At 38.7% G+C, this 16,849-nt stretch overlaps 1 protein-coding gene across 5 annotated transcripts in view; it reads left to right on the top strand.

The window, feature by feature from the left end:
* The window catches only part of NFIB (nuclear factor I B), a 182,988-nt gene that overhangs the window by 100,561 nt on the left and 65,578 nt on the right, over positions 1–16,849 (top strand). For all 5 annotated transcript variants that reach the window (XM_075446940.1, XM_075446938.1, XM_075446937.1 and 2 more), the window contains exons 3-4: positions 2,953–3,006; positions 14,942–15,010. In XM_075446940.1, coding sequence (XP_075303055.1) covers positions 2,953–3,006; positions 14,942–15,010 — 123 coding nt within the window. The remainder of the gene's footprint in view (positions 1–2,952; positions 3,007–14,941; positions 15,011–16,849) is intronic.

Genomic DNA, 16,849 nt, shown 5'->3' with positions numbered 1-16,849 from the left:
GCAGGGCTCATATTGTTAATTAATGATGTTGTGCAGATGAGTATAAAGAAAGATTTAAATTGTCTTAACATATCTTTTGCTTCTGTAGTTTCTGTGGCTTTCCAAAAATGCCTCTTACTCCCTCTTTTAGAAGGGCGTTGCTCCAGTATCTCTTTTCATTCCATGTTCTGCTTACAGATCAAGTTATTCATAGAGTTTATTCCTATAATGATCATGGTTCGCTTGTACTTTGCAAGGCTATTTGCATCCAGTCAAATCAGGAGAGTGCTTTATGATTACTGACACTGGTAAGAGAATTGGATTGGCACAGGCCGTCTCAGGTCTGTCTCGCTCATCCTGAGAATGAGGTGCTTCTGTGTGCTTGAAGTGCAGAGTTCTGTAGGTTGATACTCTCGTACAGAACACAATTCTGTCTCAACTGCTGTAGGTGAAGGATTAGATAAGTTGCTTCTCATATTCGGCTTACAATAATTCTTTGCTTTCTCAAGATCATTGAGACTCTGCTGGCAAACATGTTCGTAGCTTCTACTGCTCAAACCGCTGTGTGAGAATCAATCTGTAAAAATTGCAATTGATAAGTAGTTAACATAAAACAAAGCTAAGTCTGGCGGCAAATTATAGCAACTAGCCAACTGCTTATCACTATAACTAAAAGATTCTTTTCTAATTTTATCCTATTGCAATATGAAAATGATTTGTTCAAACTAGCATCAGTCTTTATGTCCTGGATCCATAACGTGGCTGTGTTGACAATCAGAAAGTAGGAGTAAAGGCAAGTTGCTGTGCAAGAGCTAGAAAATATTCTTCACTTTAGGCATCTTTTTAGTGAATTTTAACAGGACAAAACTTCAAAGGCTACTTTCTGGTAGGCCACATTAATCCAGTTTCACATCTCTGTGTTCCCCAAGCTACACTCTACGAGCTTTATTGGGTGCATCTGCTACCAAACTGACACTTCATTTAGCCACGCATCTGCAGCAGTTTTACAGTTGGACCGTTGCAGTGTAAAATTAATCCTCTCTGATAATCTTGATTTAAATAATAATATATATGGTTTGCAGAAGAAGAGAATACCTATTAGAAGAATATTAAAGTTCACCCCCTGCAGGGTGAACCTTCCTATTGCAACACAGGAAGAAGGACATTTGTCCATAGAAAAGTCCATATGCAGAGAAGCATCACATTTTTATCATTTCTTGTAGCTGACTGAGTTTTCAAATTAACTTGGTTTGATTTTTTAAAGGGATGTGCTGTATTTTATCATTAAAAGAAACAAGCATAATGAATGGCTACATGTTGTGCTGTACAGTGGGACTCTTAAGGCTATCCAAGTGCCCAAACCATGGGATATGCAGAATCTGGGCTGACGGCTTGCCCTTCAGTCTTCCTACCAAGCACTGAAGAAGACAGAGGAAATTTCATGTGAAATTCGCTATCCAATGTGTATTTTATTGTGTGTAAGAGTGATTTCATTCAGTATTGGAAAATTTAGTTGTGTCTGCAAAACCATTGGAACTGGGTTTCACATGTGCCTGGGTCTACCAGTACTCTGGTAGATCCACAGATACTTGTCCTCTCTGTCAACCATCATTCAGATGAATTCAGTAGAACTTGAACTGTGAAATGAATTTCCATCTCAAATAATATCTTTTGTAGAATCAAGCTTGTGTCAACTTAAACTGCTGGAGAGACGTGTGTCAAACTGTGTTTGCTAAGCTATGTAACAGTTGGTAACAGATTTTCATTAACTTCTTGTAACAGGTGGAAAGAACCTTTCATTCTAGGTTGAGGGCTACGTTGGCTTTAAGGAGTAGTAATGAGGATTGAAGGGCAAGTATTTGTTAATATGTAGTTTGCTCTTATTCTATGTTTTTTCCTTTAATTTGGACACTGTAAGCAGCAGTGCATTCAAGAACTCCCTCTGGGATCCATTCGGCAGTAGCCACTTCTCTAGTGCTATGATGCAATATTTTGGTGGTCCTATGCTGCTAACAAGCATGGCTACATTTAGAAAAAATGGATATTTTTCATTCAGACTGTAAAACTACCCCATTTTAGTTACCAATGTACGGAACAAATGGTTGTGCTTCATTTAATTTCTTACTCTTTGCATACAAGAGTGTCTGTCATGTCTCACTTTTTTAGAAACAATTTATTGCAGTGGAACAAGGAGCAGGGTTTTGTTATATTATTGGTGTGGCAATACAGCAAAAAGTAGATAGTTTTAAATGCAACTGCTTTTATGAATATGGACATAATTTATTATTTAGTGTGTTCAAATTGCGCTCTCTTCTTGATTCATTAGGTGCATGTATCATGTAAAGAACACTCTTTGAAGTCTACAGGGTTTGGGTTTTGTTAGTTTTTGTGTTACATAATCTTCATTTCACAACAGCAGTTCTCTCAGACTAGGAACGCAAAGCCTGTATTGTATTAAAACGGACAGTCATATCTTCAGTGCAGTCCCGAGTCTATGGAAGCAGCGTAGGCCTTTGTGCTCTAAGGAGAGGGTAAAGAAACAGGAGTCATCCATGCAAACACCATTAGTTGCTTGATCCAGTACGTCTTTCTGGTCACTGCCTGAGAAGAAACTACCTCTGCTTTGCTGATTATGCAATATTATATTTGGGGGATGGAGGGAAAGGGAATGAAAAGGTACCATTGTAGATGTGTTTACAACTTGAGTATTTACCTGAATGACTCTCTTGTCCTTATTCAGTCATCTATGAGTTCCTCTTGTTAGGATCATTGCATCTTTCACAATGTTTCTGCTGCTGCATAAAATGGGTTACATACAGTGTGTTTGCTCAATAATGCCTTAATGTAGAAAGTCAGGGAAATGACCTTTAAAGAACAAAGTTAAGTATTGGTTTAATACTGAAGGAGGGTATTAAAAGGTTGTGAGATACTTTCAAAACAAATTAGTAAAACATTTCTTTCATTTCTTTATAGATTCTGGACAACCAGGAAGTCCAAGCCACAATGATCCTGCCAAGAATCCACCAGGTAAATATAAGTTCCAGAACATGTGCATCTAACATTGTTTGAGAACAAAGACACTGTTGTTAATAGTTAAAGAGAGCATAATTCGTCCGCAACCTATTTTGCACTGGTTAAGTACATATAATCAGGACAAGCTGTGAGTATTTTAGCTCTTTTTTGAGCTAGCTGAGGCAATGCCTCAATTGAAGTTTCATCAACATTCATTTAATCTAAGGAATTTTTCTTTCAGTTCATGATTTTTAGACTTTCTTAAGTGGGAGTGGGCAGAGGAATAAGGAGGCAAGATCCCAAATAAATTTACTTTTATAAGTTGTCAAATGCTACAATTATTCTTCTATTTCAGACGTAACATAATTGACCTACCTCTAAAGTCTGTGACCTGAGCTGCCAGCTTCTTTACTTTTGTTTTATATGTGTATAGTAAAATGCAAGTATGTTCATTTTTTACATTTTATGTATTGGCTCAGAGCAGTTTTTGAACATGTTGTTAATGAGTATGCAGTGACATTTGGAATTTTTTTGAGAGACATGTTAGTGTAAAGAATCCTTGCAAGGATTCTCTGAAAATAAAAATTCAAGAGAAAATTAAACCCAGACTTTGCCATTCCACACTGGTTAGACCGAAGTTTCTTTGTATTTTCTTGGAGTTATCCTTGTAATCAACTAGGCTGTGCTAGTAAATCTTGTAAATCTTTGGTGTTTTATGATTTTTGTTGAGCTAAGACAAACAAGTGTGACAGACATACTATTACTTGTTAATGAGCAAGGAGTGACTCCTGCCACTACTGTCATGCTGTATCTTCTCTTTTCGGCTCTCAGAAGAAGTGTCTATCTGAAATAAGCTGCACCTAACTCAGTTTGCTCTTTTTCTAAATGCCATATAAACCACACTCTAACCAACAAGTAATTGTGTGATGCTGGGCTGTTACATACACGTGAATGTTTTCTCAATCTGGACAAACATTAGGGAAGACACCCTGCGTAGTGGCTGTAGAGTTTTGTACTATGCATACCATCAAAATATTCTCTATATGTGGTGGAATATGTCATATGTGTTGCATGTGAATACCCGAAAGTGGGAGAACCATTATAGATTGTTATACAAAAAGCCATATTCCTATAATATAAAAACCAGAGACATATACTGGAAGATTGCAGATTTGTTTTAGAGATGTGAGGGCACAACAATTTAAAGAGGTGGTAAGCTCTTTTTCAAGTGATTTTTTAGTGTTTTTTTTTTTTTTTTGTGAGGGATGATGCAGGCTTGAAATCACTTTTGGCTGGAGACTTTGATGCTGTTTCTCTCCAGACTGTGTGGGATGTTATGAGTAAGCATTTATTTCTCCGTTAAATACGTGACATAAATTATGTAGGGTGGTGGTTTAAAAACCCAAACCAGCAAATTTACACCTAAAATAAGCCTGAAAAATTTCCTCACAGATAATCACAATTTTGTAAAACATGGAGCATTTATCTGTAGAGCGTTTGTTTTTGTTTTAGAATATCTCTGTTTGTGAGTGGAAGAAAAGCCAAATGCATTACCCCTCATCATTTTGAAGGATCACTTGTAGCCTCTGGGTTTGGGAAGCTGAAGGCAGAGTCTGGAAACTCACCTTCAACATGTTTTAAAATTCTGCTTTTAGAGTACCATTTAGCATTTGGAGTAGGAAGGTAGAAGCACATACTTCACTAGTGCGGATCACATTCTGTAGTGGTCCAGTCTCACCAGCCCTCAGTCTCAATGCCAGGCTTCTCCAGCAAGGAGTAACCTTGCTGCCAACAGCTGGGCACTGGGGAGGGCAGCAGACAAGCTATATAAGCTTTCTTTTGGCAGCCTTGTGGGGCAAGACCAGATGCCTCGGTGTTTGACAATCTCCAGAGTTCCAAAAGACAGAGGGAGATAAAGGGCAGAGAAGTCTGTTGCTGGTTTCACCTTGAAGCTTTCTGCTTGAAATTTGAACATAACACTTTCTCATGCTTTGGAGTCACTGCTGGTAGTATTACTCCTTCATCTGCTGCCAAGTGGGGGCAGAAAGTGGAAGCTGTGCCTTGCTTCCCTTGAAACCCTTCATTTAAGCAGAGACAGAGGCATAATTGAAAGTCATCTGTCTGTCTGAGTATACATGAACTTCTAGCATTGTTCAGCTTCCCTGTGTGTTACGGTCTTGGTGTTAAACTGGCAGGAAGGAAAAACATTGAGGCTTGTGGGACTGCGGAATACAGGACTTCTGGGGCTGTGCAGGAGAGGGAGTTGCACTCTGTTCAGCTTGTCTGGGAAAAGGACTGCTGTCCTGTTCTTGCTTACTAAATGTCACATGAGTCTTATTATTAGAACCAGGCAGTCACTTCTGTCAGAGCCCCAGAGGATATCCACTCTGAGGTTTGTTTTCGGTCCCAGGCCAGGAGCGTGTGGACTGGCAGTGCCAGGAGTGTTTGTTCTTCTATCATGTTTTGGTCTGATGCCTGTACGTCAGGGAGCCAGGGCGTTGGCAAGGGATAGGTGCTGTTAGCTTTTGGATGCCACTACCTTCACAAAGACATTGCCAAGGAAGAGGATGTTGGAAACTGAGTGGTAGTTGGCGAGCCTGCTGGTGTTAAAAGTGGGTTTTTCTAGGTTTGGCTAGACTGTTGCATTCTTTAGGGTGTCTGGTAATTTGCTGTCTTAGCCATTGTGGGAGGGTAATGTCACTTGCCAAACAAAAGAACATTAAGAGCACTTGCTGGAATTCTTTACAATATGTTCCTAAAAATACACTGGATACTTTGATAACATAATACAGTATTAAGATGGTGTAGCTTGTGGTGAAAGTGGTATGTAGCTTTTGTAGCAAGATCCAGGGATGTCCTCCTCTAAGTTTTATTTTTCAAGAACTTTCATCTGGTACATTTCTAAAGAATGAAGCTTGCTTTTCTGAGAGCTGGGTTGTAAAGGTCACTTCTCTGCAGGGATTGTTGAGTAAGTTCCAGACAGGTAGATGAGCTGAACTGAACTGAACTGAGAGAGGAGAAGAGTTTGAACACTGCTCTTGTCCACATCAGTCATTAAATTCCTGGAATCTACAAGTTTATGTTATGCTAACATGGTGCTAACTATTAAAAGTTTTCATGGTTTCAAAGAGAGGATGGACATGTCCATGGATCCATTGAGGGTGACTAAACAGATAGAAGCACACCTGGATTAATGTTTTAAAACTGAAAATACTTGGAGCCTTGGACACTAACAGTCAAGAAAAACAAACGCAGGTACTTTAGGCCTGCCGTGTTTCTTACTATTCTACTGGGCATCTGCTCAGGGCTACTGCTGAAGGCAGGCTGCTGGAGGAGACCTAGTGTGGCAGTTTCAGTGTATTATTTGCTCCTTGCAAGTCCCATAGGTTTTTTATACAGCTTAAGAAAATCTGAAAAATGAGCCTTCCTTAACATGTGTGTCTCAAAATACCTACAAAAGTGTGGGAGGATATGTATTGAAGACAGAGGGAGTGATCTTTCAGTAACTTCATTGGTTAGGCAAAAGAAAATTACGAGGCTGAGTAAAAACATCTAGAACTACTAGTAAGCTAATGAGAAAGACATCAGCCATAACAATTTGGTCTCCAGTGATAGAATTCTCACTAGCCAGTTCTTCTAGTAGAGGATTTTCTAGGTTTTGCTCTGCTTTATTTTTCTTTCCCTTACTTACTGCCTGCTGGCCACAACTATTTGACATTAATAAGGTTACTTGCTACCTGCCATTGGTGTGAGGTTGCTGCTTGGCAGACTTTGTTTATTTACTCACCAGTGTTAACACTCCTGTTTCCAGGAGTTGCTGTTTGTTGCTATGTTGCTCAAATCTTTGAACATAGTCTTTTTAAGACGCTAAAATGAGAGTAAGAAATAGCACTACCGACAGACTAAAATGTTATCTTGATATGACAGTAAGATGGGAAAGACAGTTGAATAAGATTTGAGGAATCAAGAGAACTGGAAACCCCAGGGAGTATATAACAGTTCCTACTAGTGCTTCATGGTCCTTCATCTTTTGTATTCTGGACGGAGCTAGGAGGATAATAGTCTCTTCATGTACAGGTCCGTTCAAAATTTCAGGGCTCTTCTTGTCCTTCATTGGGGAATACAGAGGAGAACTTTTCAGAAGGTGCGAAGGAAACCTAACCATCCTGACATAGACAATTATGAACCTCATTCATAGAAATGAAGACAAGTGTGTTCAGATTTTTGCTTTTAACCAAGCAGCTGAGTTTAGCGGTTATTAAAGCTATGTTTCCTAGCAAGTGGTACCTGCTAGGTTTTTTTTTTCCTGATAGAATTTACTTTACTTTAGCTCATCCAAGGAATATTTTCATATAAATTTTGCAGACTCTATAATGTCAGTCAGAGCTGAATGTGGAATGCAGATGACTCAGGTTTGAGCCTGTGTGCTGATGAATATTATGTTATTTATATGGGGTGACACACTTTTAGACAGATTAAGAAACTATCTCTCAGGCTTTCATTCCTCCCCACTGTTTCTCGTCTTCTTTCCTCTACAGTAACCCATGATAACCTTGTCAGAGAATTCATCTAGTGATAAGATCCTTAACCTGAATGAGGCATAGATACATGAATCCCCAGCCCCAGCCTTGCGGCTCTGGAATTGGTTTTCCCCTTCTATTTTCACCAGAAATTTTATTCTGGGAACCATTTCCAAAGAAGACCTGAGTGAAATCACCATCTTTTTTTTTCTTTTCCTAATTAAAGAAGGTGTTGCCAAAAATCTTGCAACCAGCCTCACCTAGCTCTCAATATGCAAATCTCTTTTGCAGCTGTTGAGCCCCAGAGGCTTTTTAGAACTTTCTTATGGGCTAGCAGCCATAGGGAGAACATTCTTTTTGGATCAAGCCCTAAGAAATGTGTAATAAATTTGCCTGTATATGACGCTTTTAGATAGAAGTATTTCAGTTTTAAGTTTTAGAATATATAGTTTCGGAAATAACCTCTGAAGAGTAAAGTGGTCTCAATCTTTGCTCTCTTTTGGAAATGCAGTAGGCAAATGTCTTTGAGTTTTGAATGACTCAAAACACAGATGGTTTCGTTATTTTACTGTATTGCAAGTTACCCTCTTGTGGATGGGGAATTAGTCCCCTAATTAACAGAAAGAGAGGAGATGTTCCCTGGCCTCATCGTTGTGAGTGGCTTTTCTTGTGGAAGCAATGCCACCATAGTAGCAGTTTGGGGATTCAGGCAGAACTGTATTTAAACAAATATGTATTCACTTTGCTTTTTCAGCATGGGAGTGGATATTCTGAAAAGCTTGCTGTTTCCCGCATGCCTGCAGCTGTGCCATCTCAGATAGGCATCTTCAAATAAAACAGGGTTGGGTTTGGTCAGGGCTTGATTTTATGTGGAGTTCTCCCTTTCCCAAATGCTCTGTGAATTAATAATGCCAGTGATGGTGAGGTGATACTCTTCCCCGCAAGCCTCTCAGCCCTGAGCGAGGTGGGGTGGTCTGGGGGCAGGGCGCAGCTGAACTATCTCAACCATAAGAAACCTGCACAGATTATGCACCCCTTTTTTCCAAAAGGAAGAAATTTTGGCCTTGCACGCTGTTTTTATGTTTAGTGTGGGTAATTACTAATGTCTACTGGCTTAGGATTGCTTCTGAATTTTTGTTTGCATCGGCTATCCTTGTTTATGAACCTGCTGTGCAAATAAATGATGCTGTGATCACTTCTGATGCCGTATGGAGCCCCCAGCACAAGAAGGACATGGACCGGTTGGAGTGAGTCCAGAGGAGGGCCACAAAGATGATCCAAGGGCTGGAGAACCTCTTCTATGAGTAAAGGCTGAGAGAGTTGGGGCTGTTCAGCCTGGAGAAGAGAAGGCTGCAGGGAGACGTGATAGCAGCCTTCTGGTACCTGAAGGGAGCCTATAGGAAAGATGAAGAAAATATTTTCAGCAGGTTTTGTTGCGATAGGACAAGGAGCAATGGCTTTAAATTAAGGGAGGGTAGATTTAGGCTAGATACAAGGAAGATTTTAAAATTTTTTTAAATTTTGTAATATTTTAAAATTTTTTACCAAGTGGGTGGTGAAACGCTGGCACAGGTTGCCCAGAGAGGTAGTGGAGGCTCCATCCCTGGAAACATTCAAGGCCAGGTTGGACGGGACTCTGAGCAGCCTGGTCTAGTTGAAGGTATCCCTGCTCTACTGCAGGGGGGTTGGGCTAGATGATCTCTAAAGGTCCCTTCCAACCCAAAGCATTCTGTGATTCTACAATTCTATGATTCTGTGTTCACTTCTGATGCTGTTGTGTTCAACGGTAAGCGCAATGTTTTCTACTTCAAAGCATGCACAGAGCAAGAATTTACTAAAAACTCTTACATTACTGGTTAGAATTCCAGAAATTTGCTTTGGCACCAGAAAATTCCTTTTTGGTACCTGGTAGTCCTATGGCTGTTAAAAAGCAGCTCTCCCAGCCTCTTCCTAAATCTTGACTGTAGTTAGTGTATAACCTGAGACCTTCTTGGGTGGAAAGTGATATGCATTTGTGTTAGTTACCTTTTCTGTTTCTTGCTAGGTTTTGGGGCAGCTCACTTCTTGAATTCCAGTACAGTAATTCCAGAGTCCATTAAACCAGTTGTTTACTTCTTCAAAGTGTGGCAGCGTTGAAGGATATTATAGTTCTGTTTATTAACTTGTTACTTGATAGTACTGAGAATCTCATTTGTTTTTGCAAATGGCACAGGCAGCTTCTTAATTCCTTGTGCTAATAAGTTCATTGGAGTCAGGGGATCTTCTTGCAACGTGTTTGTTTCCTGTCCCAGTTACAACATCATTTCAACTTTCAGAAAAGAAACCAAAACAAACTGTGTGTATGCAATAAGGCCAGAGACAATCATTTGATAACCAAAATAGCCTCATTCTCTGGACAGATCTTAGTTCAGCTGTTTCAAATGACATCATCACTGAAATCTTCTGTGTCACTCCTTGGCTCATGTTATCCACCCTTAACTGCCGTTAAGAAATTCTGGCTCAGTGGGAACGTGTTGCTGGTACTCATTTTAAGATACTGGCTTCAAAATGTATGCAGTAAGAAAGCAAACTGCAGGTCTGCTGACCGTGTGTTAACTTACTATGAACACTGTGGGACCAATTTTTCACTACCAGTTCTGACTGTGAATAATAGCTGTATGCCACTAGGATTCCTGCTGAAATTAAAGAGCTTCCTGTAGAAGTTCGATATCGCAGAGAGCAGCAGGAGCTGATCCTTAAGAAGCTGATTTTCAACGACTCAGACAAAAGCTATACAACGAAATGATTTAATCCTTAACTGTAGCAGTTTCAGCAGTCAAATTAACCTGTAGCAGCATCCAGAACATTACGCTGTGTAACTTAGTCGAGCTACGGCTCTCTGCTAGCATTTTGTAAATCAGGCTGAAGCTTCCAGCCTTTCTTCTCACAGTAGCTCCTGATGTTGAAATCGTCTCACTGCTAGTAAACTAGCAGCTATACTGCTGTATAGTTTTTCTTTTTAAAGATCCAGAAATAAATGTACAGTAATACAAATTGTTTCCTGCACTTCCTGGATCCGGGAGGATCCTTACTCTTGTTTTATAAGTTGCTTAAAATCAAGGCTGTGTCAGTGAAAAAAATAGATGTTTAATGATACCAGGAAGCAATTTTATGTTTTGTCATTAGTCAATATGCAGCAGAACATAAACAGGCATACTATTCATAAAATTGCAATTAAACCAGAAGACATAAAAAAGGCTGGTTAAAGATTTGTAAAGCCAGACGTCACTGGTAAGATTTTAAGTAATATGAGAACAAGCCCTTTAAAATACATGTTAGTGCAAACTGAAAATATTTTTCAGTATGTTTAAACAACTCTGTTTTTTTCCATTTCAAGTCTTAGCATGGTTAAAAGCTCTACTTGTAACTCAGTTCTTGAAGGCATAGTGTATGAATAGAGTGGAAGAAGTATAAGGACTTGGGATTAATAACTTCTACTGCAGTTGGAGGCATTACTGAAGGTCTCTCCTGTTACTGACTGCGTGAGGGGGGCTTGAACAGAACTGCTCCTCGGCTTAACCTGTTTACATTTTATCCTTGATGGCACTGGTCTGGTTGCTGTAGGATTGTTTGTAAAATTTATTTTTCAGAAATTAATTTTCTGTATGAAAGGCAAAAAGACAGATTTAGTACTCACTCTGTACAAAAACTGAAAGTCAATACAGAAGAAAATGCACTATTATTTATTATGGGTTTTGGAAGTTACTAGTTGTTTATACAGAATTGCACTGCGGTGGTTTAGGCAGAAATGTTCTTTTTGTAGAACTCAGTTTTTTAAGAATAATGATAATCAGTGAAATGCATTTCAGAGAGTTATCTCTCAGGCAAGGTGAGTTTTAGTAAATGACAATACTCAGCACTTATGTTTGAACAATAAAGACAGCAAAGTGTTATCATGACCATCAAAAGTAAATCCTCTATGGGGAACACAAAAATAGTCTTATCAAGTGCATTAGTTTCTGTACTGAACAGATTAGAAACACACACCAAGAATTCTAATTTTAAGGCGCTTTGACATGTTGATGCAAGCAGTGCATTAGGGAATGCTTAATCAAAAAAAACCAGAAAGACCTATACTGTGTGGAATATCACCACATACTTTTTTCTTTCATGTAGTGCAGTAATGTGAATATGAATGTTAACTCTTATTCAGTAGGGAGATCAGGTTCACAAGGTAACAGGCAGTGTCTCACACCATAAAGTCAAAATGCCCTATAATGTCCTGCTGCTACAGTCTTGCTGTTTCTCCTTTACCGTATGTAGAGTGCATGTTTCTGCAACAAATTACAGCAGTTTAATGGAACAGAACATTTTCCTGTGGCACAGCTGGGAGCTAAGAGCAGTTCTGTAACATACCCACCTTGGATTTTCTTACTAACTAGTTAAAACTGGTGAAGTCCACCAGTGCTGGAACTGAACATATTGTGTTTATTTTTCTGCATTTGTAGGCACCACTGAAATCCATCTTCTTGGTTAGAACATAAGGCTCAGGATGAAGTTGCTTAGTGCTTGTGACATAGACAGTTTATTGTTGTGTCAATTTTTTAATAACACTTTGTTACATTACATAGAGGAAAAAAATCAAGCTGGTTTTTAAGTTGATTCAGATCGACAATAGCCGCAGTTTCCCACTCTTTCCTAATGCCAGGTGAAGCATTTGCATATAGCTGTGGGTGTCGTTATTTTTGGACCATCCAAGGCACAGTGAAGTTTGGATGAAAGGTAGTGCTCCATCAGTGAACAATGCATCGTTCTGTGAGGGGGTGATAAGCAGTGGTACCACTTAGTGGCAGAATTTTTTCCCTGCTCCCATTTCATTATCTCAAGGAGAGAAATGCACTATATAGCTCTTTATGTTATGTGGGTATTCTCAGTATTGCCAGTGAGAAAAACTAAGAATGTAACATCTTGCATGTAACATCCTACATGGGCATTTTCCTTTTTTAATATGAGCCTTGGGGCTTGTTCTCACTGTAACGATAGCTTGACTAATCTACACTTGGGTAAAGCTCCTCTCAAGTTAGCCTAACTTGAATGAGAGAAGTTGTGCTTCAAAGTAGTGGTATTTGGATAAGCAGCAGAGAAGTTCAGTCTTGTCTCATTACCAGCTCTAGAGCTGACTGCATGTTTGTACACTGGCTTTAAGCCACACTTCACTTACAGGCCAACTAAAATCAAGAAACCAAATTTTTCTTTGGAAATCTCCCTTCCGTGTACTACTTCAGACTGTTTCTACTGGAAGAAATAGGCAGAGAAGGAAAAGATTGCAGTTGTCAGAGGAATTATTAGTGTTCATCCAGCTTGCCCAGTCTTAGGTTAAAAAATGAAAACTGAGTAAGAAGGAAAAAAGAAACATTAACTGTTCACAATTTTTGATGATATGTGTATGCCAAGTTCTGTCAAATAAAGAAGTAAATATTTGAGAAGCCATGTTGTGTTCTTGTCCACACAACAATAGTGGAAAAAGGGTGCAGGAGAATTCAGAAGATGAAAGAAAAAGGCTCTTGTTTCTTAGAAACTGGAGATAAATAAGGTTGCAGAGGTCTGCAACATCCAGGCGAAGCACAATAAGAGAGGAAAAACTAATGGATATGGAGAGAAGCTGTTGAAAATGAGAGGGAGAGGAATGTGAAAAGAAGTGAAGAAAGAAGAGAGGGAGACCTGCAGAGCTGCTAGTGGAAATAAAGATGCACAGGGATATCGCATAGAGTGGCATGCAGAGATATGGTGGGAAGATGAGAAGATGATGGCATTGGCAGAACAATGTTCAGGATGGTACTGCAGGCCCATGGTGCTCTGCACGCCCCCTGCATTTGTGCCTGGGATGGTTTTTCAGCTGGGGAAAACCGGCATTCGCTTACAGTCATAACAGCGTGGCAGAGATGTCAGGAGATGTGCTCAGCTGGATGTATTCATGGTCTTTTGCCTTGAGTTGTCAGGTGCGTTTTTTATACCTGCACAGATAAATCATACCAGGGGTGCTGGGTGAGGCGGCTCTGTGAGCCTAGTAAGACTGCTGGTAAGCAGTGAAAACTGCTCTTTTTGCCTCTGCCCTCCCTTTTTGACCCTGAAAAGTAAGTAGAGATTTCTCCAGATGTACCAAGGACAGATCTCTCAAGTGAAGTGTACTGCTTTTACAGTCACTTTTCTCATTATGCTGGCAGTGTTTGCTTGAATTACTTGAAGATGAAAGCAGTAATTGCCAAAAGAAACCTAAAGAGAATAGTACTGAACCATTGTTTTTCAAATCACTAAATATTCCAGTAGGTGCATTTGTTTATTTGTTTGTTTTGTTAACTAAGACATTTAGAGTGCTTTTACTCATTCAGACATTTGGAACAGAAAACTGACAGTGTGTTTCCAAAAGAAAAAAGCTGTATTAATTCAGAAAAGGGGGGAGAGACACCTCGGTAAGAAATTCTTAGTGCACTGTCTCACATGAAAGCAACTAACAACATAATACTGTTGGAGCAGCAATGTACATCAAGTATAGATGTAAATATTTCTGTTGGTAAGTGGTTGGCCTTCCTACCTGTAAGGGCTGTGATATCATGTAATCTCAAATTCAGTAAAGTCAGCTTATGCAGTGATTATTGATACGAGACTTCCACAGAAACCTGGGTTTCTCAGTTTCCTTTTTAAGTTATCTAGTTACACTACTGAGATCAGTCTTGATTATCAGCTGGTGTTTCACTGCAGTACTCCAAGTCATGCCTGAATTTCACAGTAGGGAAAGTATATCATATACATTTATCTTAGAATAAGTAAACATAAGCCAAAACAATACTACATTATTTCTTAAACATAGGTTTCTAGATATAAAATTCAGCACGTATACAAAAAACACACTGAAGAGCTCAGCTGTTTTGCCTGGTTCCTGCTTTTACTGGAAATAGTGGTAATAACCTCATCTGCTTCAGAGATGATGATATGGTGATGAAGGTGTTAGTGTAAAGTCACTATCAGCAGGGTAAGAGTTAAGTAAAAATCTGTTTAGCAGAAGTGTATGCAAGGACAGGACTGCTCTATGATGAAATTGCTTAGTTCAGTTGATACCGTTCTTAGTTCAACACTGACTTAAATATTGAAGATACTAATAAAAGGAACTAGTGTTTAGACATATTCGGGATAGTTATCTAGGAACTCAGTGTATTGCTTGTTAGGTTTCATACACATATTAAAAAACTGTGTTTGCACAACTCAAGATTTTTTGCACATCTGCCTGAATTTCAGCTCTCGTTAGAACCTGTGATCAGCTTGCAGTGTACTTTGGTCTGTGTATTGTAGTTCTGGGACTCTGCTGATACTGTTGTTAGCTGGTGTATAAACTTATCTATAGTTATTTATTAATCTTCTCATTATAATGATTATGGTATTGTGATCTTTTTCAGTGTACCTTGAGGACAGCTTTGTGAAATCCGGAGTGTTCAACGTCTCAGAACTTGTGAGGGTGTCCAGAAGTAAGTTGTTGTTTGCATTTAATCATTCCCAAAGCCTGCTCTAATCAAGTGAAGGTTTTTCTCCCCAAGATGAAAGATGCATAGGAAATGCCTATAACCACACAAAATTGTGATATCTTTGACCACAGTATTACAATTCATCTTGCATGTGTTTATAATAAAACAAACAGAAGTCTTCTTTTGTGTCTTTGATATTTAAAGATTGAATCAATTTGTTATGTGTCCCTCTGCACAGCTTAATGAACTGATATGTCAATAAAATTATGTAACAAAACCTTCTATTTGTTACACTTGCAGCTTTTTAAGGTTGTCCTACACATCTTTGCATTTTGCTAAACCATCTGATAATTTTTATAGTTTTTGAATTTGTATCTCTTAAAAGCCGAATCACAGCATGGATATAAAGGCTGACTAGCTAAAAGTATTATACACTTGTGTTTCTTTTACTTGCAGCACTGGGTGTAGTTGAATTTCTAATTACATTGGCTTATTTTGGCATCAGAAATGTTATGCACACAAATACGCAAAAAAAAAAGTAAGATAAAATATAAATACAAAAGGATAGGTGAAGATTTTATTGCAGAAAGAAAAACCAAAATTAATATAAATAAAAATCTATAAGAAGATCTGTTAAATCAAGAATTTGCTATAACATTGTGGCATAAAATCAGTGCATATTTTCATTTGACATTGCTTTCTGAACACTTCTTTTCTCCCTTTAGTATCAACAGTATTAAAATATTTCTCTTAAGGCTGCATTAGGAAGTGAACAAAAATACTTGAAAGTTGTAGTTAGAAGTGTTCGCACTGATGATACCAACATTATAACAACAGAATTGTCCACGAAAATATCTTTTCTGATGAGATGAGGACAAAACTGGTGAGGCACAAATTTCCAAAACTCTCTGTCCAAACTTTGCACAGGAGTTAATTTGTGCCAGGTCAGGGTGCTTGAGGAATTTAATCAACTTAGTGAGGCTTATGATGCATGTGTCATTTCATTTGCTCTGGTCAGAAATTAATATTCAACAATTAAGATTATATTAAGTCCTTCAGCAAAATAATAAGCATTGCTGTCCTGCAGTGTTAAGATACACTCTTTTTTGTGCTTGCTGAATGTATGGTTTTGCTGTTTTAGGAGACTGAGGATGTGTGAAATATAGCTTTCTTTTAGTTGTCAGGTGGTTAAATACATTTTAAAGTATCAGGCCATTCAGGTTAAAAAAAAATCAATATTGTAGGTACGTTATGAAATCGTACCTTCTGCAGCTGTTGTACATGATATACTTCTAATAATAAGCTTTAAAGCATGTGGTTTCTGCGGGATTTCTTACCATGCATTTGTTTAACCTCAAGCCGCAACAGAGTTGTACTTTAACTGTCAGAAAAAATACAAACATTCAGATACATTACACAACATGCAATTACTCCTTTAAGTGCCAAAGGCAGTTAAAATGCACAATGCACTGACAGTGAACAAAGGTAAATACACCACAATATGTAACATATAATTTATTCTGGAAATACCAAGAGGTATGGTACACAGCCTCTGTAAGGAGGTGAAGATAATACTGAGTGTGTGTGTTTGTGTGTCGGTGTGCTTACGCAAAGCAGTACCTGTGGCACTGTGTGAAAGAAACGAAGCAGCAGAACATGCTGCCAGCAGAGAAGGCTATTATTAATACAAAAGAGTTAACATTAAGGGAAAAAGAGTTTGTGTGTCCCCAGGTTTGTTCTCTGCAGTTATTTCAGTTATTTAATAAATAATGTTAGCTGTTCTTACAAACCCTACCTAATTCATTGTAAAGATCCTTCTACAGAAGGCTTGACTTTGTGCCG

This window comes from Opisthocomus hoazin, chromosome Z, assembly GCF_030867145.1.
Source record: "Opisthocomus hoazin isolate bOpiHoa1 chromosome Z, bOpiHoa1.hap1, whole genome shotgun sequence".
NCBI lineage: Eukaryota > Metazoa > Chordata > Aves > Opisthocomiformes > Opisthocomidae > Opisthocomus > Opisthocomus hoazin.
The sequence above is the reverse complement of the archived record's forward strand: the minus strand, read 5'-3'. Positions and strand labels throughout refer to the sequence as shown.